The sequence below is a fragment of the Polypterus senegalus genome, chromosome 11 (assembly GCF_016835505.1).
Source record: "Polypterus senegalus isolate Bchr_013 chromosome 11, ASM1683550v1, whole genome shotgun sequence".
NCBI lineage: Eukaryota > Metazoa > Chordata > Cladistia > Polypteriformes > Polypteridae > Polypterus > Polypterus senegalus.
In genome coordinates, this window is record NC_053164.1 from 34,815,080 (window position 1) to 34,833,499 (window position 18,420).

The 18,420-nt window shown below is 42.1% G+C and overlaps 1 protein-coding gene across 19 annotated transcripts in view; it reads left to right on the forward strand.

The window, feature by feature from the left end:
• Positions 1 to 18,420, forward strand: part of LOC120538827 (calcium/calmodulin-dependent protein kinase type II subunit beta) — a 397,041-nt gene that overhangs the window by 206,946 nt on the left and 171,675 nt on the right. For all 19 annotated transcript variants that reach the window (XM_039768344.1, XM_039768347.1, XM_039768327.1 and 16 more), the window contains exon 5: positions 14,528 to 14,593. In XM_039768344.1, coding sequence (XP_039624278.1) covers positions 14,528 to 14,593 — 66 coding nt within the window. The remainder of the gene's footprint in view (positions 1 to 14,527; positions 14,594 to 18,420) is intronic.

The following is an 18,420-nucleotide window of genomic DNA, read 5'->3' on the forward strand; positions in this document are numbered from 1 at the left end:
CTGAGCAGTTGCACCCCACTCAGATCTGTAAATGATCAGAAGAGTTAAACATGCCCTCATCTTTATGAATTGTAAAGCAAAGGAAGTGCGGTCGATACCAGTTAATTATTTTGCAGAACACCTACACCAGTTTCTTGTGAACATAGCAGTTGCTGTTCGCTATTAACAACCTGAAGGCATTTTGTATTTTGCAAACCAAAGAATTCTAAGAAAGTGTACACCTTTTTAAGGTTCCCAGTGGCAAGAAATGCATTTAGGGGTTAAAAACTGAAGTAAGAGCCTCTCTAAATGTGAGGTGCTTTGTAGGTAATTGCTGCATAGCACAAGACGCTGAGAGGAGGGTCAGAGGGACTTGTTTTTCTGTCACACTCACCCACACATCCTCTCCCGCGCTCCTCATGTTGCCATGGCAACAGGTGGAGGGATAGCTGGCGACTGAAAGATGCTAAATTGGATATTTCAGGAAGAGCCTCGGAATAATTCAGGACACAGCCTGTAGAACCGAGTTTGAGTTCTGCCCAGTCCTCTGTGGTCTGATGTGTTTCTGAGGTTGCACCCTCTTGGGTGGGCACTTTGTTCATTCACATGAGACCTTAACAAGGAGGAGTGCCGGAGTAGAATACATTCATGATGCATATTACCTGGAGAAGATCCTCCATTTGTTGCCATGATACTGAATGATGCCCAATCAGTTTGATGTGACACTTCTCCGTAATGCAGGGCGGATACAAAAGGAGATTAATTTTCATGTGTGGCTGACGCTCCTGTGTACACCTACACTAAGGGGAGTGCATGAGATTCGGGGGCCCACTATTTCATTTTGCTCACCCACTTTTCCAAATGAAGTATCTCTCCCTTTTCTTGCGGGAGAAACAGTTTTCTCAGCTGTTGTTCTTCCTTAAGCTAGTCCACAGTGTAGGCTGTCATATTTAAACCACATGATTAAAGTCTTTATGAAATGGCAGTCTCTTGGTTTGCCCTAACTTTTGTTTGCTCATTATTTAAAAAAGGAATGCCATAATATGGGATTTAATCTGAGGCTGTCAATTTCCCTATTTAGCAGGTGATTAAGACGCTGTGCAACCAGTAAATCTTTCCCAGATGTACCCTTCATATCCTTCCCAGACAGAAATGCACTAACATGACAACAGATAGATAGACTGATAGATATGACAGGCACTACTATATAGCATAGAGAGATATCTATCTATCTATCTATCTATCTATCTATCTATCTATCTATCTATCTATCTATCTATCTATCTAATGCCTTTCATATCTATCTATCTATTGTATAAAGGAGACAAACAAAGATAAAGAGTTGAGACACCTCCTTGGTAACCCCATATAATTGAAGGTTTTGTAAAACAGAAAACATGCAATGATTGTTGAGACATCTCAGATATGAGTTCAAGACAGAACTGGAAACAAGGTTGCCAGTTCTAGGGTTATGTGGTCATGTGGCAGGAAGAGACGGGTCCAGGTGGATGGACAATAGAAGTGACGTCAGCAATGGAGAGACTGTCAATCTTCCATTCTACAGAGGGAGGAGAAGAGAAAGCATTACAACACAGTGCCAGCCCCTGTTTTGGCTTGTAGTTATCTCCACCAAACCCCTTAAGCTAGCTCCCATGTCCATGTGCTTGACACAATCTACAGTATCTGTCAATCTAATTGTGCAGTGGAGGCCAGTTTCAGTTTCACTTTGTGTTAGCGGTTTCTGCACTGTACCATCTATGCATTTTCCCAATCTTCTAACTTGAAGCTGTGGCCACCAGGGGGCGCTCCAGCTCCCCAAACACTTGACCCACAGGCTTGGACACAAGTTCTATCAATACAAAGAGCCTTATTTGGTGTGAAATAATTCTCAGCCATCCCTCGCACGGCCTCTCCATCAGCTGAGCCTTGTAGGGCGAGGTGGCCCATCCTGCAAGGGCTCTCTTCCTCCAAGAAGGGTTGGCAGCTTCAGCCAGTTCATGGCTGCATCCTGCAATATATAAACAGCAGGGTGATGGAGAGACACTGTGCTGTCTTTCTTTGCTGTGTATGGGCAGTGTCTCTAGCCATGTCCCGACCGACGGCATTCTTAACACTCCTTTTCCCTCTTGAAGCTCGCGACCAGTGAGAATGGAAGCAGGACGGTTATCCCTGCCTCACCCCATGCTCAGGTGAACTTGACTCAGCCCTCCGCGTCACTGGAAGAGGGCCATTCGCCCACATAAGCGCACAGGCACACGCATTGTAATTTTAGGGGACCCAGTCTTTCTCTTGCGGATCTCCTTTCTGCTCTGGGATATGCCAGCAGTCTGGGTCTCCCTGTGGGATAAACAGAGACCGTGTACTGTCTGTACCTCCTTCACTTTGCTTGCAACGGCCAATGGTTTGGTGGGAGGATGGGTAGCCCGGATCCATTGTGTCTAGCCCTTAGCTTTTCTCCACCACTGCGAGCTTCTCCTTTGGAGCATCCCTGATGGGAGGCCCTACCACCCGGAGGTCATTCATCACATCTTTGTCAGGTGTAGGGATCGAACTACTCAGCACTCAATATTATTCATTTCCAAAACCCATTCGCTCTGCATCCTTCTTTCCTGTACAGTACCGGTGACGCTCAACCTGTACTGCCAAATACTGTATACCTGGGAGAAGAGTCTTGCACCAAACCTCCTCAGGTATTCCCACACCGTCTTCAGTGATGCATTGGCTGTCATCTCCATCACCTGTATCGTCTTCTTTAGAATAGAGACCGTATGGGCTGGAATACCTTTTCCAGCTACCGTACATCTACAACACAGTTAGTCATTGGGGCTGGCATTGGACTCCAGCTTCGGTACTCCCTATTGGCTGGCCAGGTGTCGTGGGCCTCTCTGGCGCATGCTCTGCCAGGTCTACTGGAGGCTCATGGGAGGCTGTATGTTTCCACTTATACTTGTATTTTCACTTTAAGACTTATGTTTTAAATGTCAAGCAATTTAAAAGTATTGTTATTTTCCTAATTTAAAATTAATTTCAGTTAGTACAAATTTTGTCCCATTTTGTTTTGGTATGTTTTCCCACAAAGCCATTTTGTTTTATGGATGTCATCAGTTTGAAGTCCCATTTCTACGATGAGATATAAACATGGCCAGAGGGCAAGCAGCGTCTGGCCTTCAACCGCCCCCTGGCCTCTAGAGGGCAGCTGACTGAGGAGCCAGGGAGGATGCCAGAGTCTCTGATATGTAAGAGAAGGAAGTGCAGGAAAAATACCAAGAAAATGGGTGTGCAAGGAGTGCTTGCCTCTTAGATGAAACTGAGGTTACCTTAAATATTTGCCCCTTTCAGGACCTTAAACAGCATGGGGATGTGGAAATATCTGGAGCTACAAGAGGAAGCCCTGGGTTGCCACCCCTACTACTAGAAGGTTGTCTAAGAAGACAACCAGACGGACACCGGCAGTGCTAAAACACACACGTTTATTAATGACAAGGTCCTCAAACACAAGTCCCGCACACACACAGTGCTCCAGCACCAAGCACCCTTGTATTCCTGGGCCTCTCAATGGTCCTCTTTGGGTCATGTCACTCCCGAGCGTTGCCTTCTTCCACCCGACTCCGGCTCCCCTACTGTAGGATGGCGGCCCATTTTATAATCACCTGGATGTGCTCCAGGTGCTCGCTGATGTTCTTCCGGTGGCACTTCCTGTTGTGGCGTAAGTGCCGCATGAGCACTCTGGGCGTCCCTGGAAGGTCCTTCGTCCACCTTCCCAGGTGTGGCGGAAGTGCAGATATCCCGGGCTCTATGAGGCTTGGGGTGCCCCCTGGCGGTAGCCACGGGCCCCAATGGGTTTAAGCCTCTATGTTCCATCCCCACGGTCCCTTCACTATCCAGGGCGGTTGCCCCCTTGTGGCCTGGGGGACGTATATATTGCCTCCCGGTCCTTCCAGGCATCCTGGCTGACCTCGAGCCTCCTGCCACAGTTGGTTCTCACTATAATGTATAAGCACTTGGGCACATGTATTTTTGTATTATTTTATGTTTTTTTTTTACATATGTAATCTGATTTTAATGTCTGTTTTGTATTTCAAATTAACTTTAAAAAGTTCAGTGTTACTATCATCTTGATTTTGCAGTGTTAGGATATGTAGGATGTTGCGGATTATTGTGAGGAAGATGAGACCAGGAGTCGATTAGAATGCCAAAAAGCTAGCAGAGGTCTTAATAGCAGAAAGTCAAAACAGACCCAGCAGTGGGATAAAAACAAAGTCAAAGTCAACCAATGAAAAAAGGTCAAAATATAATAGTGTGGGTGGGCCCCAGAGTGTATGAAAGATCTCTCTAGGAGTAGCTCTATAACAAAGTGGAGTTGACAGGCGAGAAAAGCTGAGCACTTGACTGGCAGGAGGAGCAGCTGCCAAACAACCAATAAACTGAAGAGAAGTGTAAAGGGGCGTGATTTTACGAAGGGGGGCCAACCACTAAAGTATTAGTCAAGGATTTGAAACCTGCTGAGGTAAGCTCAAGAACAGCTGCTTTAGGGTTTGTTCTTTTCATAGTTATTACCCCATTGCTAATACCTTGTGACATGTATGGGGCCCATCAGACACCCAAACCTCAGCTAGCAACTAATTACGCACACATCCCAGATTTAAAGGAGAGTTTCATTTAAGCAACTACCTTAACAAGGCTTCTTTTTCCAATAAACAACTCTCCTTCTCTTTCTCGTTCCTTCTTTTCTACTGCTCCCCATCTGAGCGTTGTCCTTCTCCGCTCCCGACTTCAACTCACCTGGGTAACGCGGACCGGCTTCCTTTTTGACTGACGCAGGAGTACTTAACACAGGAAGCATTTCTAAATCAGGTGGGAATCTGCCTAAAACAAGGAATGCTCCTTTACACAGCTTCTTTGTCAACTCCCAAAGAACCCACCACAGCCTCCCATTGGGACTACAACTTCCATCATGCCCTGTGGGGAGAGCACATGGGAGATCCACCAGATGGATGCTGCTACCTATCACACTGGGGGAGCTCATGAACCTGGGAGTCTCCTTTCCACCATCCATCCATTATAAAGGCTTCCTGGTTGAGTAAGGAATTATCCATCCTGGCCGGGATGCAAGTCAATATGTCCTCGGTGACAACGTGTGTGTGCTTTATTGTATTAGTCCACATCCTCTTTTTTTTTTTGTATGTTATTGGCCTTATTTTGGGTTGGTGACATTTCTAGAGTGCTGCCTGTGAATCACCTGCCGTTTGACTCCTTTGATCAACACGGAAAGAGGGATCAGAAATTTTGTTTTCACTCACTAGACATTACAGATTTTGTTGTATTAATCAATATGAAAAAATCCCAGTTTTTTTTGCATACACTGTAGATAAATGAGGCAATCAAGGGGGCATTTATGGCCCTTTTGATTGGTTGATGCTGTAAACGTATTCATGATTTAACTTGCCACTTGTTTGCTTTAATAGTTGCTAACTGAGAATTCCGAGTGGAGTTGGCCAGAACTAAGTTATTCAAGCAAGAACTTCAGAGCCACGTGTTGCTCCCGCAGTGCGTGCTGATGTAATTGTGAAGAGGGGCCACTTCCCCACGTCATTGTCCTCTGCAATCAGGGCTGCATTAAGATGCAGCTCTGAGTAATCAATAGTATTGTCTCTGATGTTTGAGATGAGCTGATGTCCCCGCCATGGTGGCGCCACATTCATCATCCCCCAGCTTCCCTCACTCTGCTCTCTATCTCTTCTCACACTTGGCAGCTGTTTCAGGGTGTAAACTTATTAAAGATTCAGGAGGCATAGAGGTCTAAAGACAATTGCAGAAAATGAACATGAGAGAAAGACCACTTTCTACGGCTTATGTTCCGAAGACTTGTGGAGTGCCACAGGGTTTGGATCTCAGACCGGTACATCCTTCCTATGTCTCAGAGTATAAACTCTTTTAAGTGCATTTCATATCAAACAGCTTTATATCTCATTTAAACCTAATCAAATTGAAAGATTGTCCATTTTGGTTGACTGTGCGTCACAGATTAATAATTGGCTTTGTAACAACTACTTGCAGTTGAACTCAGGAAAGACTGAGGTTCTAATTGCTGAGCCCAGCCTTTACTCTGTGATTAGTCTCAAAAGGACTTCTGTCTCTCCAATTGCCAACCTGAACTTGTATATTCTGGGGGTTATTTTCAATCAGTCATTAATTCTAAAATCACATGTAAGGTCTGTTACCTGCACCCATTTCTCTCATTTAAGAAACCTTTCTAAACTGAGGTCTGTAGTCTCAAGCCCAGAGCTGGAGATGCTTGCATGTGCTTTTATCTCGTCGCGTCTTCACTGCCGTAATGCCCTGTATACTGGTCTGAATAAATCCTCCCTTTCTCAGCTACAGTTAGTCCAACATGCAGCCACTAGGCTTTTAACTCGATCTAGTCGGAGGGCACGTATTACTCCCATTTTGTATGCGTTGCACTTATTTAGAATTTGTTTTAATATTTTGGTGCTAACCTATAAAGCTCTCTGAAGACAAGCCTCTGAGTATATTACTGGCCTCCTTCACCACCATACAGCCTGTCGGCCACTTACATCTGGGCAACAAGACCTCCTAGTCATCCCTCATACCCGGCTGCAGCTACGGGGGATTGTGCATTTCAGTCTTTTGCGCCATGGCTTTGGAGTGGTCCTCCGTTAGCACTACGCATTACTAAGTCAGTTGATTCTATTAGTCAGCAACTTAAGACATTTTTGTTTAAGCAGGTTTTTGAGCACAGATGAGTAGTCTCTGCTTGGACTTTGTTTTTAGTTTGTTCTTGTTATTCTATTTTCTTCTTTCTTTTTTTTTTATTTTGTTACATTTGGATGGCATTTTTATGTGTTTTATGTTGTATGAGGCTTTGTGGTGTCATGTCTGGGAAAGGCGCTTTATAAATAAATTTTACTTACTTAGTAAGGCCACCTATAAATTAATTTTAAGTTGTCCCAGGGGTATCCGCAGACTTGGCTGGCTTCTAGCTTTTGACTATCCAAGGGAGTTTTATCTCATTTTGACCCTTAACAAACAATTTATACTGGGCACTCTAATTAAACTGGCTACCGGGACTCCTCTTGTTCTTCATTTGTGAAGGTTACTTAGTGACCCAACCATAAAGACTCATAGACTGGCAACTCATGGTGTCAATGCCAGAATGACCCCCAAAATTTATATCACGGAGAACATGTAAAGGACTCAAACTGGAGTACAAAAATAAAAAAGACATCAGCTGAGGATTATGGGGGACACAAAGCCCTCCACATGACCATAATGTAGATACTGAAGAGATACATTCTGTTGGAGTAAAGTGGAATTTTGGCAGCAGTCAAATCTCGAGGGCAGCGTGGTGATGCAGCATTTAGAGTTATGCTACTATCTGTGTTTAGTTTGCTTATTTTCCATGGGGGCTTTCTCCAGGTACTGTATTCCACTTTTTTCCCCCACATCCTAAAGATATCTGTGGTAGGCCGATTGGCAACTGATAGGTCGATTGGTGCTTTATGTTGGACCAGAATGCTTCCTGCCCTATGCCCAATGCACCACCTGGACCCTAATTTTAATAAGAAAAGGATGAATTTAATCTTTTAAAGTAGGACATACAGTACCTATACTTAAAATAAATAATGATATCAGTGAGAATATACACACATTAACATTTATTCAGTGTCTGTGGTGACTAGTAATGAGCGAAACTCATTACAATAGCTTGACCTCAAATTTGGTGAAATCATGGGTATGTGACTTCATGGAACTCAGTGAACTGCATTGAAGTGAGTGGGGAAGGAGAAACTGAATGGGTGTTGAGTGGATTATAATGGTGCAGTGGTCCGTTAGTGCCCCTGAGAGCAAGGGAATCGTCTGCTGATTATACCGAACCGATCATTGTGGCCAAAAATATGAGCTGAGCTGTCAAGCAGCCATGCAAATCGCTGTGCCATCTTGCCCCAGAGATAAAATTAACAGAATTTAATATATATATATATATATATATATATATATATATATATATATATATATATATATATATATAATATATCAGGCATCTGAACAGGATGCCTCCTGGACGCCTCCCTGGTGAGGTGTTCCGGGCACGTCCAACCAGGAGTAGGCCCCGGGGAAGACCCAGGACACGCTGGAGGGACTATGTCTCCCGGCTGGCCTGGGAACGCCTTGGGATTCTCCCAGAAGAGCTTGAAGAAGTGGCCGGATAGAGGGAAGTCTGGGCCTCTCTGCTCAAGCTGCTGCCCCTGCGACCCGACCTCATTAAGTGGAAGAGGATGGATGGATGGAATTAAATATCAGAGCAGTAAAAGTTCTTACAAACAGAGGCAGCAGGAGCAGGAAGCATGAATTCACTAAGCCTTACCCCCTAACAGATTTATAGTCAGGTATTCATCTCTCTCTCATTGAAATAACAGTTTGAGTTTTTTCTCTCATGCTTCTCTGCTTGTTCCCTGCCGCTGCTACCAAATAAGTGCAACACTAAAGCTTGCTGATTTATTACTCCTTCCTGTTTCCTTCAACTGCATAGCATTCTGGGTAATACTATTAAGCAGTAGGCTTGCATTACAAGTCAATACAAGTAGACATTATTTTTAAGACACAACAAAAACAACATTTATTTATATAGCACATTTTCATATAAAGCAACTTTTAAAATTTACCAGATGAGATATTGGGACCACTGAGCTATTAGCTAACCAGACAACCTCGATGGACTGAGTGGTCTTTCCTTGTTCTGTCAAACTTCTTATGTTCCCATGTTCTTGTTTTGTTTTTTGATAGAGTTTAGTTTATTTATTTAATTTTGGTGGACAGCCTTCCCATTCGTTGGATTTTATACTCGTTGAGGATTCAGTTGTCTTGTGACTGAATCTGACAACCCCGAGCAGGATGTTGGGGGATCAGAAGCAATCCTGACAACATCCTTACATGTGTACACTCCAGTGAGTTGTCTTTTAATTTTCATGCTTTAGAAGGTCAAGTGTTTTATGTATTGTACAACAGTGCCCCTCTGACCCAGAAAAAGTAATACCAGTCCACCAAAAAATAAACACTAAAGAGCTCTTTTTAACACAGTGTGATGATTATGTATGTTGTTAACGTTGTGCTGACTTGTTAAGACTGTTTTTTATTGTCATTTTCACAATTAGACAGCCATATTCCTGCTGTGTTTACATGTTATAGAGTGATGCAGAGGTGGAATCCCCCAGTGCTAGGCTTGTGTCTTTCATATTTCCTTAACCACATGAACACGCCAAAGTCATCTCTTAGTTGCCATATTGTTTCTCCAACCTGACAGGAAACTAGCATATGGTTTCTAACTGGACCTTTGGGGTGAACAAAGTCACTGATGTGCCCTTTGAAAGCGCTTTATAAAATGATGAATGCTTATTGAATGACAGTGCACAGAAACAATTTAGATAGACACTTGGTGGGCCTTACACGAGCACATTAGACCGGGGCATCTTTAAGATTCTTTTAGAAGAAGTTGGGCATGTTTGGTGCTCTCTTTGATTAGAAAAGAAGACATAAGGAGTGCAAGTTTGAGCCAGCTGTCCTTTAAGAGCGTATTGTCAAGAGCAAAGTGATGAGGGAAGGAGTGGACCAAAATTGCTGCCAGTTAGACCATGCAAAGCGTGAGCAACATCTCATTACACTTTGGAAACTGGAGCAGAGGGTCAGATTAACACAGGGTACTCAATTCCAGTCCTGTTTTTTTGCTTTAACCCAATTAATTAGTACCAATTTTTTTACTATTAAAGCAATATGTTTTTCAGGCTTAGTTTTAGTTAGCTCACTTGATATGATTCAGAACCTTTAAAGGCCTATTTTCCTTTCAAACAGCTGCATTAAGTTTTTATTTGTGAGCTGTTTTCTTAATCAGCCATCAGTTAGTAATGGGGATTGACAAAGAGACCACCAGCTCATCAGCTAACGTGCTCCATTTAAACCTGTGTAGATGCATATTGATGCATCTGTGCTAATAAAATATTTTTAAACAATTGAGAGAGAAGGGAAGAGCCAAGAGGTACAAATCTATTCTGGACCACAAAACATATGGAGAATGTTCTCAGAAAATGAAAAATCTACAATATGCTAATGATTTGAAAGGGCTAACAAGCCATGTCATTAAATACCAAGTTTTATGATCGTCTAGGCCTGGCTTCTAATTACAAAACTACTTATGAAAACCTGCAGCCACAGTGGACCTCCAGGACTGGAGTGGCATACCCCAGACTGGCAGCTTTTTGGAGGCTGTCTTAGTCAATGGTGTCTCCTGGTGTGTGGGATAAGCTGTTAGGGAGTGGGAAGAAGTACAAAAGACAAAAGAAGAAATGAGATTTGACACTGAATGCCCATTGCCTTGCCTCATTCTTCTAAGACTGTGCCAGCCTGTGTGGAGATTGAGCTTTGGCATAGCATTGCATCTCAATTTTTATCAACTCTTGGCCCCACTGAAAGCTCCTACAAATGCTAAGAGTCTGGTGTGATTTGCACGTAAAATGACATGTGTGGTGAAGCTGCCGGTTGCTTCCCTCTTCTTGGTGAGTGTTGCTTTTTTTCCTTCAATGAATGGAAGCACAAAGCCTCGTCTGTAAACTTTTCAGTGCCCATTCATAGATTAGGTACATTGGCACCTACAGGGGGCTGGCACCTTGTCCAGGCATGTTTGCATCCTTGCTCTGCTCCCAGTGCTGCCGAGATTGGCTGTGGCTCCCTTGACCTTAACGTAGTCTAGGCGGGTTTGAAAATGTTCCAGTGCCTATCAAAAATATTCAACTCCTTAGCAGTTTTTACACTTTATTGTTATACAACATTGAATGACAGCAGATTTATTTTGGCTTTTTGACACCAATCAGCAGAAAAATCTGGTAAAGAGAAAACAGATCAACAAAGTGGTCTAAATGGATCACAAATATATATATATATATAATACATACAGTATGTTATGTTACTTGTAGTGTATCCATTGTCAGTCAATCCATTAGGTGACTTAGGAAACCGATTAGAGTTCTGTCATCTGAGGGGCGCCAGAAGTACGATGATAATGTCTGCAGTATGTCTGCAAAGAGCTGCCATTTGTGTTCTTCAACTTCAACTTCAATGTCATATGTAGTCAGTGCAATGAAAATCTTATTCTGCGAGTCCTCTAGCAATAAGAATACAACAGGCAAGAATCCATCCATCCATCCATTATCCAACACACTATATCCTAACTGCAGGGTCACAGGGGTCTGCTGGAGCCAATCCCAGCCAACACAGGGTTCAAGGCAGGAAACAAAACCCTGGGCAGGGCAGGGCGCCAACTCACCGCAGACAGACAAGAATACAAACAATAAATAAAAACATTTAGGTACAAAAGAAATGCAAAAACGAGCAGAGGTAAGAGTGCACATATAAATAAATAAATAAATGATTCAAAGTAAGCTCTGCATGTAGTGGTCTCAAGATGGCCTTCCATCCTCCAGACATGTGTTAGCCTGCAGTGCTGAGGGTAGGGACAGTGGATGGATTCTATTTACAAGCGTGATGTCATAAGGGAGAAAACACTCTTTTTACCCTTGATGTTCTCACTGCTATGCTCTTATAGCGTCTCCCAGACGGTAGCAGTACGAACAGTTCATGTAGTGTGTGGCTTGTGTCCTTAGTAATGTTACGGGCCCTCCTGAGAACTCTGGTGTTATGGATGTCCTCTAGTGCAGGGAGTGGTCTTCTGATGATATTTTGTGCTGATTTAACCACTCGCTCAAAAGCCTTGAAGTCCCAAATACTCTCAAACTGTACATCTATAGAAGTTGCTGTAGATAGTGCTTGGCATACCAGACTTCCTCAGCCTTCTCAGAAATTACAAACGCTGCTGGGCTTTCCCCGCCAGGTCTCTGACATGGTTGGTCCAAGTGAGATCCTCAGAGATGTTAATGCCAAGAAATGTAAATGTGGCCGCTCTGTCCAGCTCAGTCTGTCCAGTATACAGTGGTGAGTACAGATCTTTTGTCCTCTTTGTCTCAATAAAGGCACATGTGCATTCCAGCCACTGACTGGGACCCCTACTCTTTTCTGTGAGAATTTGTGTCCATTCAACTAAAAGAACATTTGTCAAGTAATAATAATAATAATAATACATTTTACTGATGTTGGGTCAGAAGATCTGGCTCATAATTTCATCCCGCAGGTGTTCAATAGGGATGAGGTCAGAGCTCTGTACAGGCCACTCTGGCTCCTCCATGTCTTTGTTCACAGAGGCACAGTCATGCCAAAACAGAAAAGGGTCTTCTCAAAACTATTTCCACAACGTTAGAAGTGCACAGTTATCTAAAATGTCACTGCTTTCTGTACCATTAACTTTACCCTAGAATCATGGGACGTAGGCCAAACCCTGAAAAACAGCTCCTGACCATTAGCTCTCCTATACCAAACTTTACCGTAGACACTATGCAGTCCAAGAGGTAGCACTCGCCTAGCATCTGCCAAACCCAGACTGGCCAATCAGATGGCTAGATAGCGAAGTGTGATTCATCGCTCTAGAGAGCATTGTTCCACTGCTCCAGACACCAGTGGTGGTGTGCTTTACAACACTCCTGCCGACACTTGGAATTACGCATAGTGATCTTAAGCTTGTGAGCAGCCGCTTGGTCATGGAAAACTATCTCATGAAGCTCCCAACACAAAGTTCTGCTGCTGATATTGCTACCAGAGGCTGATTTGAACTCTGTTTTGAGTGATGCAACAAATGATGGGTCATTTTGCTCTGTGATTTTGCATGGTCTACCACTTCATGGCTGAGCTGTTGTTGCTTCCACTTCACAATAACATTGCTTCTTATTTACCAGGACAGCACTAACAGAGCGTAAAGTTCATGTAATGACTTGTGGCAAAGGTGTCATCCTATAACAGTGCCATGTTTAAAGTCACTGAGCTCTTCAGTACGACCCATTCTACTGCTAGTGTTTGTCAATGGAGATCACAAGGCTGTGTACATGGCTGAGTTTATCCACCTTTAACAATTAAATACTTGAACTCAGTTATTTGGAAGGGTGTCCATGGCCGGCACCACCGTTAAGTTGAATTAGGCATTCACCTAGGGTGCAGATCATATTGGGGGGAACCCAGCTGCATGGGTTAGTTGCCTAATAGTCGGTTAGCGCACTAATAAGCTTGGCCTAGGGTGCAAAATCCTAGCACCGGTATTGGGGGTGTCCACATACTTTTGGCCATATAGAATTTACATTTAAAGACCGTTATGCTTGAATGGCAGCTCTAAGCTGTTTTAATACTTGCAGTAGTAGGTAGTGTTCATTGTAATGTTCCATGTCCATCGTTGGCTCTTATTTTGCATCTGATGCTGATAGCTTACCACAGTGCAAAGAATAAATTAAATAAATTGAGAAAGTGGACTTATGAACTGTATGTTTCTAAGGTTGCAAATTAGGTAGCATATTAATACACAGAATCAAAATTTAGGTAATGTAAGAAAAAACAGATATTGCTAGTTGGCCTTAGACATGATGAAAACGGAAACTACACCTCAGGATGCTGTCAAGTAAATCGGGAAACTGTTGAATAAACTGTAGGTGATCTAGTCCATCTGGCAGTCCACCTCCTTTGCAGGCATCCTACAGTCTGATAGAGGTCACACTGGCTATCATAATTATGGTGTAATCATACAAAGTACAAGACAGACCTGCGTCCATCACTTATGAGACATGGATCTTGTTTTATGCTCCTCTAAAATCCGAGGTTCTCTGAACAGAACATGTGAATTCCTGCCATTGGTTTACATGGTAGTTAAAGACAACACATTGAGGACCAGACTGAACATTTATGGACAAAGGTTTCTTAATCTTTCAATTGCTTAGTTTGGGTCGGCATTCGGTGTGAGTTACATTTATTACTAAATCATTTGACACTGCTTGCTTTGAATTCTAAATACTAAACAACGTTATACAGAGTGAATACACATGAATTAGAATTACAATGTGGTCGATGAAGGATAGATGATCATCGATCGATCACCACCTGATAGGTGTTCATGATGGTGAGCTGAGCTACTGTATGGAGTGTTGAGTAGACTGGCTGGGATAAAAAGGAGCTCTGTTTTTGTTAGGATGGGGTGCAGAAGGTGTTCCATCATGAAAGTGGTATACTATCTGCCGAGGCAGACAAGAATAGTTGTTGAGAAGAACCAGGAAATGAATGGGAATTACAAATAAGTGGACGAACATTTACTGAAGACTGATTAAGGCAGGGGTCTCCAACTCCAGTCCCGGAGAGCTACTGTGGCTGCAGTGGACTTATGAATGGCTGACATTTTTCCCTTTTTTATTTTAACTGCAATTACTCAAAGAACGCTTGATTCCCAATAAATATGCAACTTGTCTGTTAAGATTATAATAAAGTTATTCCCAGATCTTCTTTTTTCATTTTATGGTCACAGAGGGTGGGGAGCCTTTAAGATGATTATCATGAACCGATTATTTCATGTAGTGACCAGCACTATAATTTGTGTTTGTGTTTCCCATTCCAGGGTGACTGGAGGAGAACTGTTTGAGGACATCGTGGCCAGAGAGTACTACAGTGAAGCGGACGCCAGGTGAGCACATGGCCTCCTGTCACTCTCCTTGTGTTTCTTCTTCTTGTTCCCTTTCTGTCTCTAATTGTACTGGTCAGCCTTTACTCCACACCCTGTTAAGACTGTCAATCCTCAATATTTTCATTTCCCAATAAGCATCCATTATTTGCCCACCCTCTGCCTTGTCCCTAATTCTGTACACACTCACACACTCTGTCTGTCTACTATGAATTTCTCAATTTATGTTTCTTCTTTGGCATCCCTCTCATTTTGCATCACACATCTCTCTGCTTTCCAGTGTCACTTTTCTGGTTTTGTTCCTCATTAACTCTCACTCCCTCTGTGTAATTCACCATTCTCTGTACATCAGGTATTTCCTACTCATTTTCTTTCATCACCTTTCTTCTCACAATTTTATTAGTTTTCTTTGTGTTAAAATTTCTTAGGAGGCTGTACACAATGTGTAGAAATGCGGTTTATGTCTGTAGCCTTTTTCTCTTTGCTTTTCATCCCCTAATTGTTTTAACTTTCTGTCAAGGAATTTGGAGGTATTTCCTTCAGACTAGACAGTTCATTAAAGTTGATTGTTAGGCTTTTAAAATCCCACAAAGCATGCTGGTCGGCTTTCTCATTCATGTTCTTTACACCGTGGAAGGTTTCCATTTTGTCACATCCTACTTAACTTAGGTAAGCTACTAGTCGCGAGGGTGTAATTTAAATGCAAGTCAATAGAGGGTGGAGTGCAGATCTCTGAATAAGCACATGCCTGCTCCTAATTTGGTTTCTTTTCAATGAATTTCTTAGATGGCCCAGTGTACTGTTTATAACAACCCATACCACAACCTTCAGCTTTATGTTACAATGGCACCATATTAAACATGTACACTGCCAGCCCCCCAGCAGGCCTGCATAGCTCAGTTAGTGGCAAGAGGGCTTATTAAGCATTTCAGCGAATGGCGATATACTGGCCATCTCCTGTGAATAGACCTGCTGATCTTGTTAAAGAAACAAGTAGGAAAACCGAGGCTCTCTGAGATGATTGGTCAGGATATACAAGTATTTAAAGTTACCATCCATTAATGATATTATAAAGGGTGAACGCTGTTGGAGAAGGAACAACCACCTGCTTGCAACTTACCGGTGTGTTACTTTGCAAGGTAAAAATTATTCCTGCGAAAAGTCATTCTCTTTGTAGTTTTATTACAGATGGGGTATTTCAGTCAAAATGGCACTTGTTGATGAAGAACTTTATAAGACATATGGGTATAGATTTTCAACACAGTGGAGATCATGCTTTGAAGGTGCCATTATTTCACCAGGCTTCCTTCAGGTAAAACAGCCTCATATGTAACTCGACTTGATCACATACTCACTGCTGCTTCACTCGTCACCAGGCAGTTAGTGTATTTTGAAAGGCTCCAGCTATACACTCCTTGTACTGGAGAATTGACATTTGATCCGTCGATGTATTGCCTGTGGAGATCATCAAAGATCGATTTCGGGTAAACTCATCCTTAACATGAATAATTACAGCTGAGTGCCACTGGTGCATGATCTAGAAACTACAGACTACTAAAAATATAAATGCACTACTAACCTTACACGTGGCCACATGAACTGATACAAATTGCTTTGCTGTGTCTGTGCGTTACCCATATTCACTCAGTCACATGGAAAGGCAAAAAACGAAAGGATTTTCACAAAGAAAAAGTGTATATTAGTGTAAGCCACCCTAATTTCAGGTCTTCATAAAAAATATAATAATATACTTCAAGAATTAGAAATGCATAATAAACAACAAGAGTGCTAGATTCCTAGTAAAGGATCCAAAATTAAAAATAACACCACATTCGTAGTCAGTGATCTTAAACTAGTCTAAAATGATATCTCATATGCTTATGTTTGAAAACTGTCAGGTTTAACCATCTGGGAGTGACTTTTACTAGACCACCAGTAAAGAATCAAACATCAAAAATATCATATTTTTGAGCAGCAACCTCGAAATAGCATTAAATGACACTCCACATGCCTATGTTACCGATCCCCATTTTGTTTCTAAATTTTGTGTCAAAGAATAACTTTGGCCCTTGTGTCCCATTGGGGGTGAATCACTAGGGGTCAATTGTTGTGGCCTGCACAACCTCAAGTCCTTCTCATCGTTTTTGCTGAAGACAAAACTGAACTTTATTTTAAGGGTCTAACTTCCTGCAACACATATTGTCCAAAAATAGCCTAAAAATGATGTGGAGCCCCAAAAGCTTGATGTCTTGCATAACTAGACATCAAGGCAAGTATGTCATATGTGGGGGTTTTCTTGGACTTGTGAAATGAGTTCAAAACATTCGCAAGTAATTATTATGAAGACAATATAAGAGGAAAGCTTGAAAGGTGTAACATTAATGTTAATTGAATATTTTGATGTTATTTACTCTTATAATTTGTAGGGATGGCTAAGAGGAAAAATTAATCTTATGTTTTAATGCAGAATGGAGATAACAAAGTTTCTGAAATAACAGGTGTCTATGGAGACCAATGCTGCACCACAACCAACAATATCAAAAAACATCCATGAAAAAATCTCACGTTACATGTGTTGCTACTTGTATCATTACTTGTATGTTACGTCAGCACAACAGCCTCAAAAACAGCTTCAAGCAAAGCTTAATAGTGTATGTCGAATAAAGGAAGTCTCAGCTTCTGTTGTGAACAGGAGACTTTATGCAGTCAGCAGCAGTCCACAGCTGGTATTTCAAGGCCCTATTTTGTCTTTTAAGAAATGGCTTTCTTACTGATACTCGCCCTGTCAAATCTGCCGCACAAAGTCTCCTCTTCACAGTAGAAACTGACACTTGCTTTTGTCGACCTGCACTGTTAAGCTGTGCTTGAAGCTGTTGTGCTGTGAGGTGCCGATCACGCAAGCTGGTGAACCTCAGAAACTTGACTTTGGGTCTATCACATCTTTCCTACCAGAGTTTCTTCTAGTTTCCAATTGCCTCTGGATTGTGCCGGACACCACTGTACTCACTGACACTTGGATTTTGTTTTGCAGTTTCTCTAAATGAAAAGCCTACATTTCTAAGATTAATAATGCTCTGTCTCATTTCATTTGTTAATTGCCATTTTCTTGCAATTTATAACTTTCGACTTTGAAATATTGTCCAAGCAGTACTTCAGAGGGTGTAGTAACACAGTCTGTTCCAACTCTGCTTTAAAAAAGACTGAGGGGTTTTAAGTAATCGACAGAAGATGGGACACCTGTGCAAATTGTTTGGTTCAACTTGCAAGGGTTCATTTACTTTAAATGCTGCAGAACATCTGTAGGTTGTAACCTATTAGCTGATCAATGAAAAAGCCTATTTGTAATATTCTTGCCTTTTCACCACTTTAGGTCATTCATTGCATTCCAACTAATTCAATTTAGTAATATATTTTTGCTAAAATATTATTAAAACACCACCTCTGGTAAATGTTCTCGTGAACAAAAATAGAATGTGCTCAAAAATGAACAAGCATTTGAATTGTAGACCTGCCTTCTGATGTTAGTGATATTCAGAGTGGTGATGGCAGAACTAGAGTACCTCAGGATTATTTGGCAGCAGTCTGTGAAACTGTACGGGTGACTTTCTGCTTGTTGAACATCTCAGATATGCACAAGTATGGGGCAGGTTCTCTTCATGATATTGTTTTTACTCACTTTTCTTTAACTTTTAATCTTAGTTTATATGTCTCCAAGTTCATGCTTTTTTTGACATCACTTTTAAAGGCAATGTTCGAGAATGAATAAGCTGTTAGTAGGCCGAATACCTGACCAGTGAGACAATGTTGGGGAGGCTGGTCTTCAGTTCAAT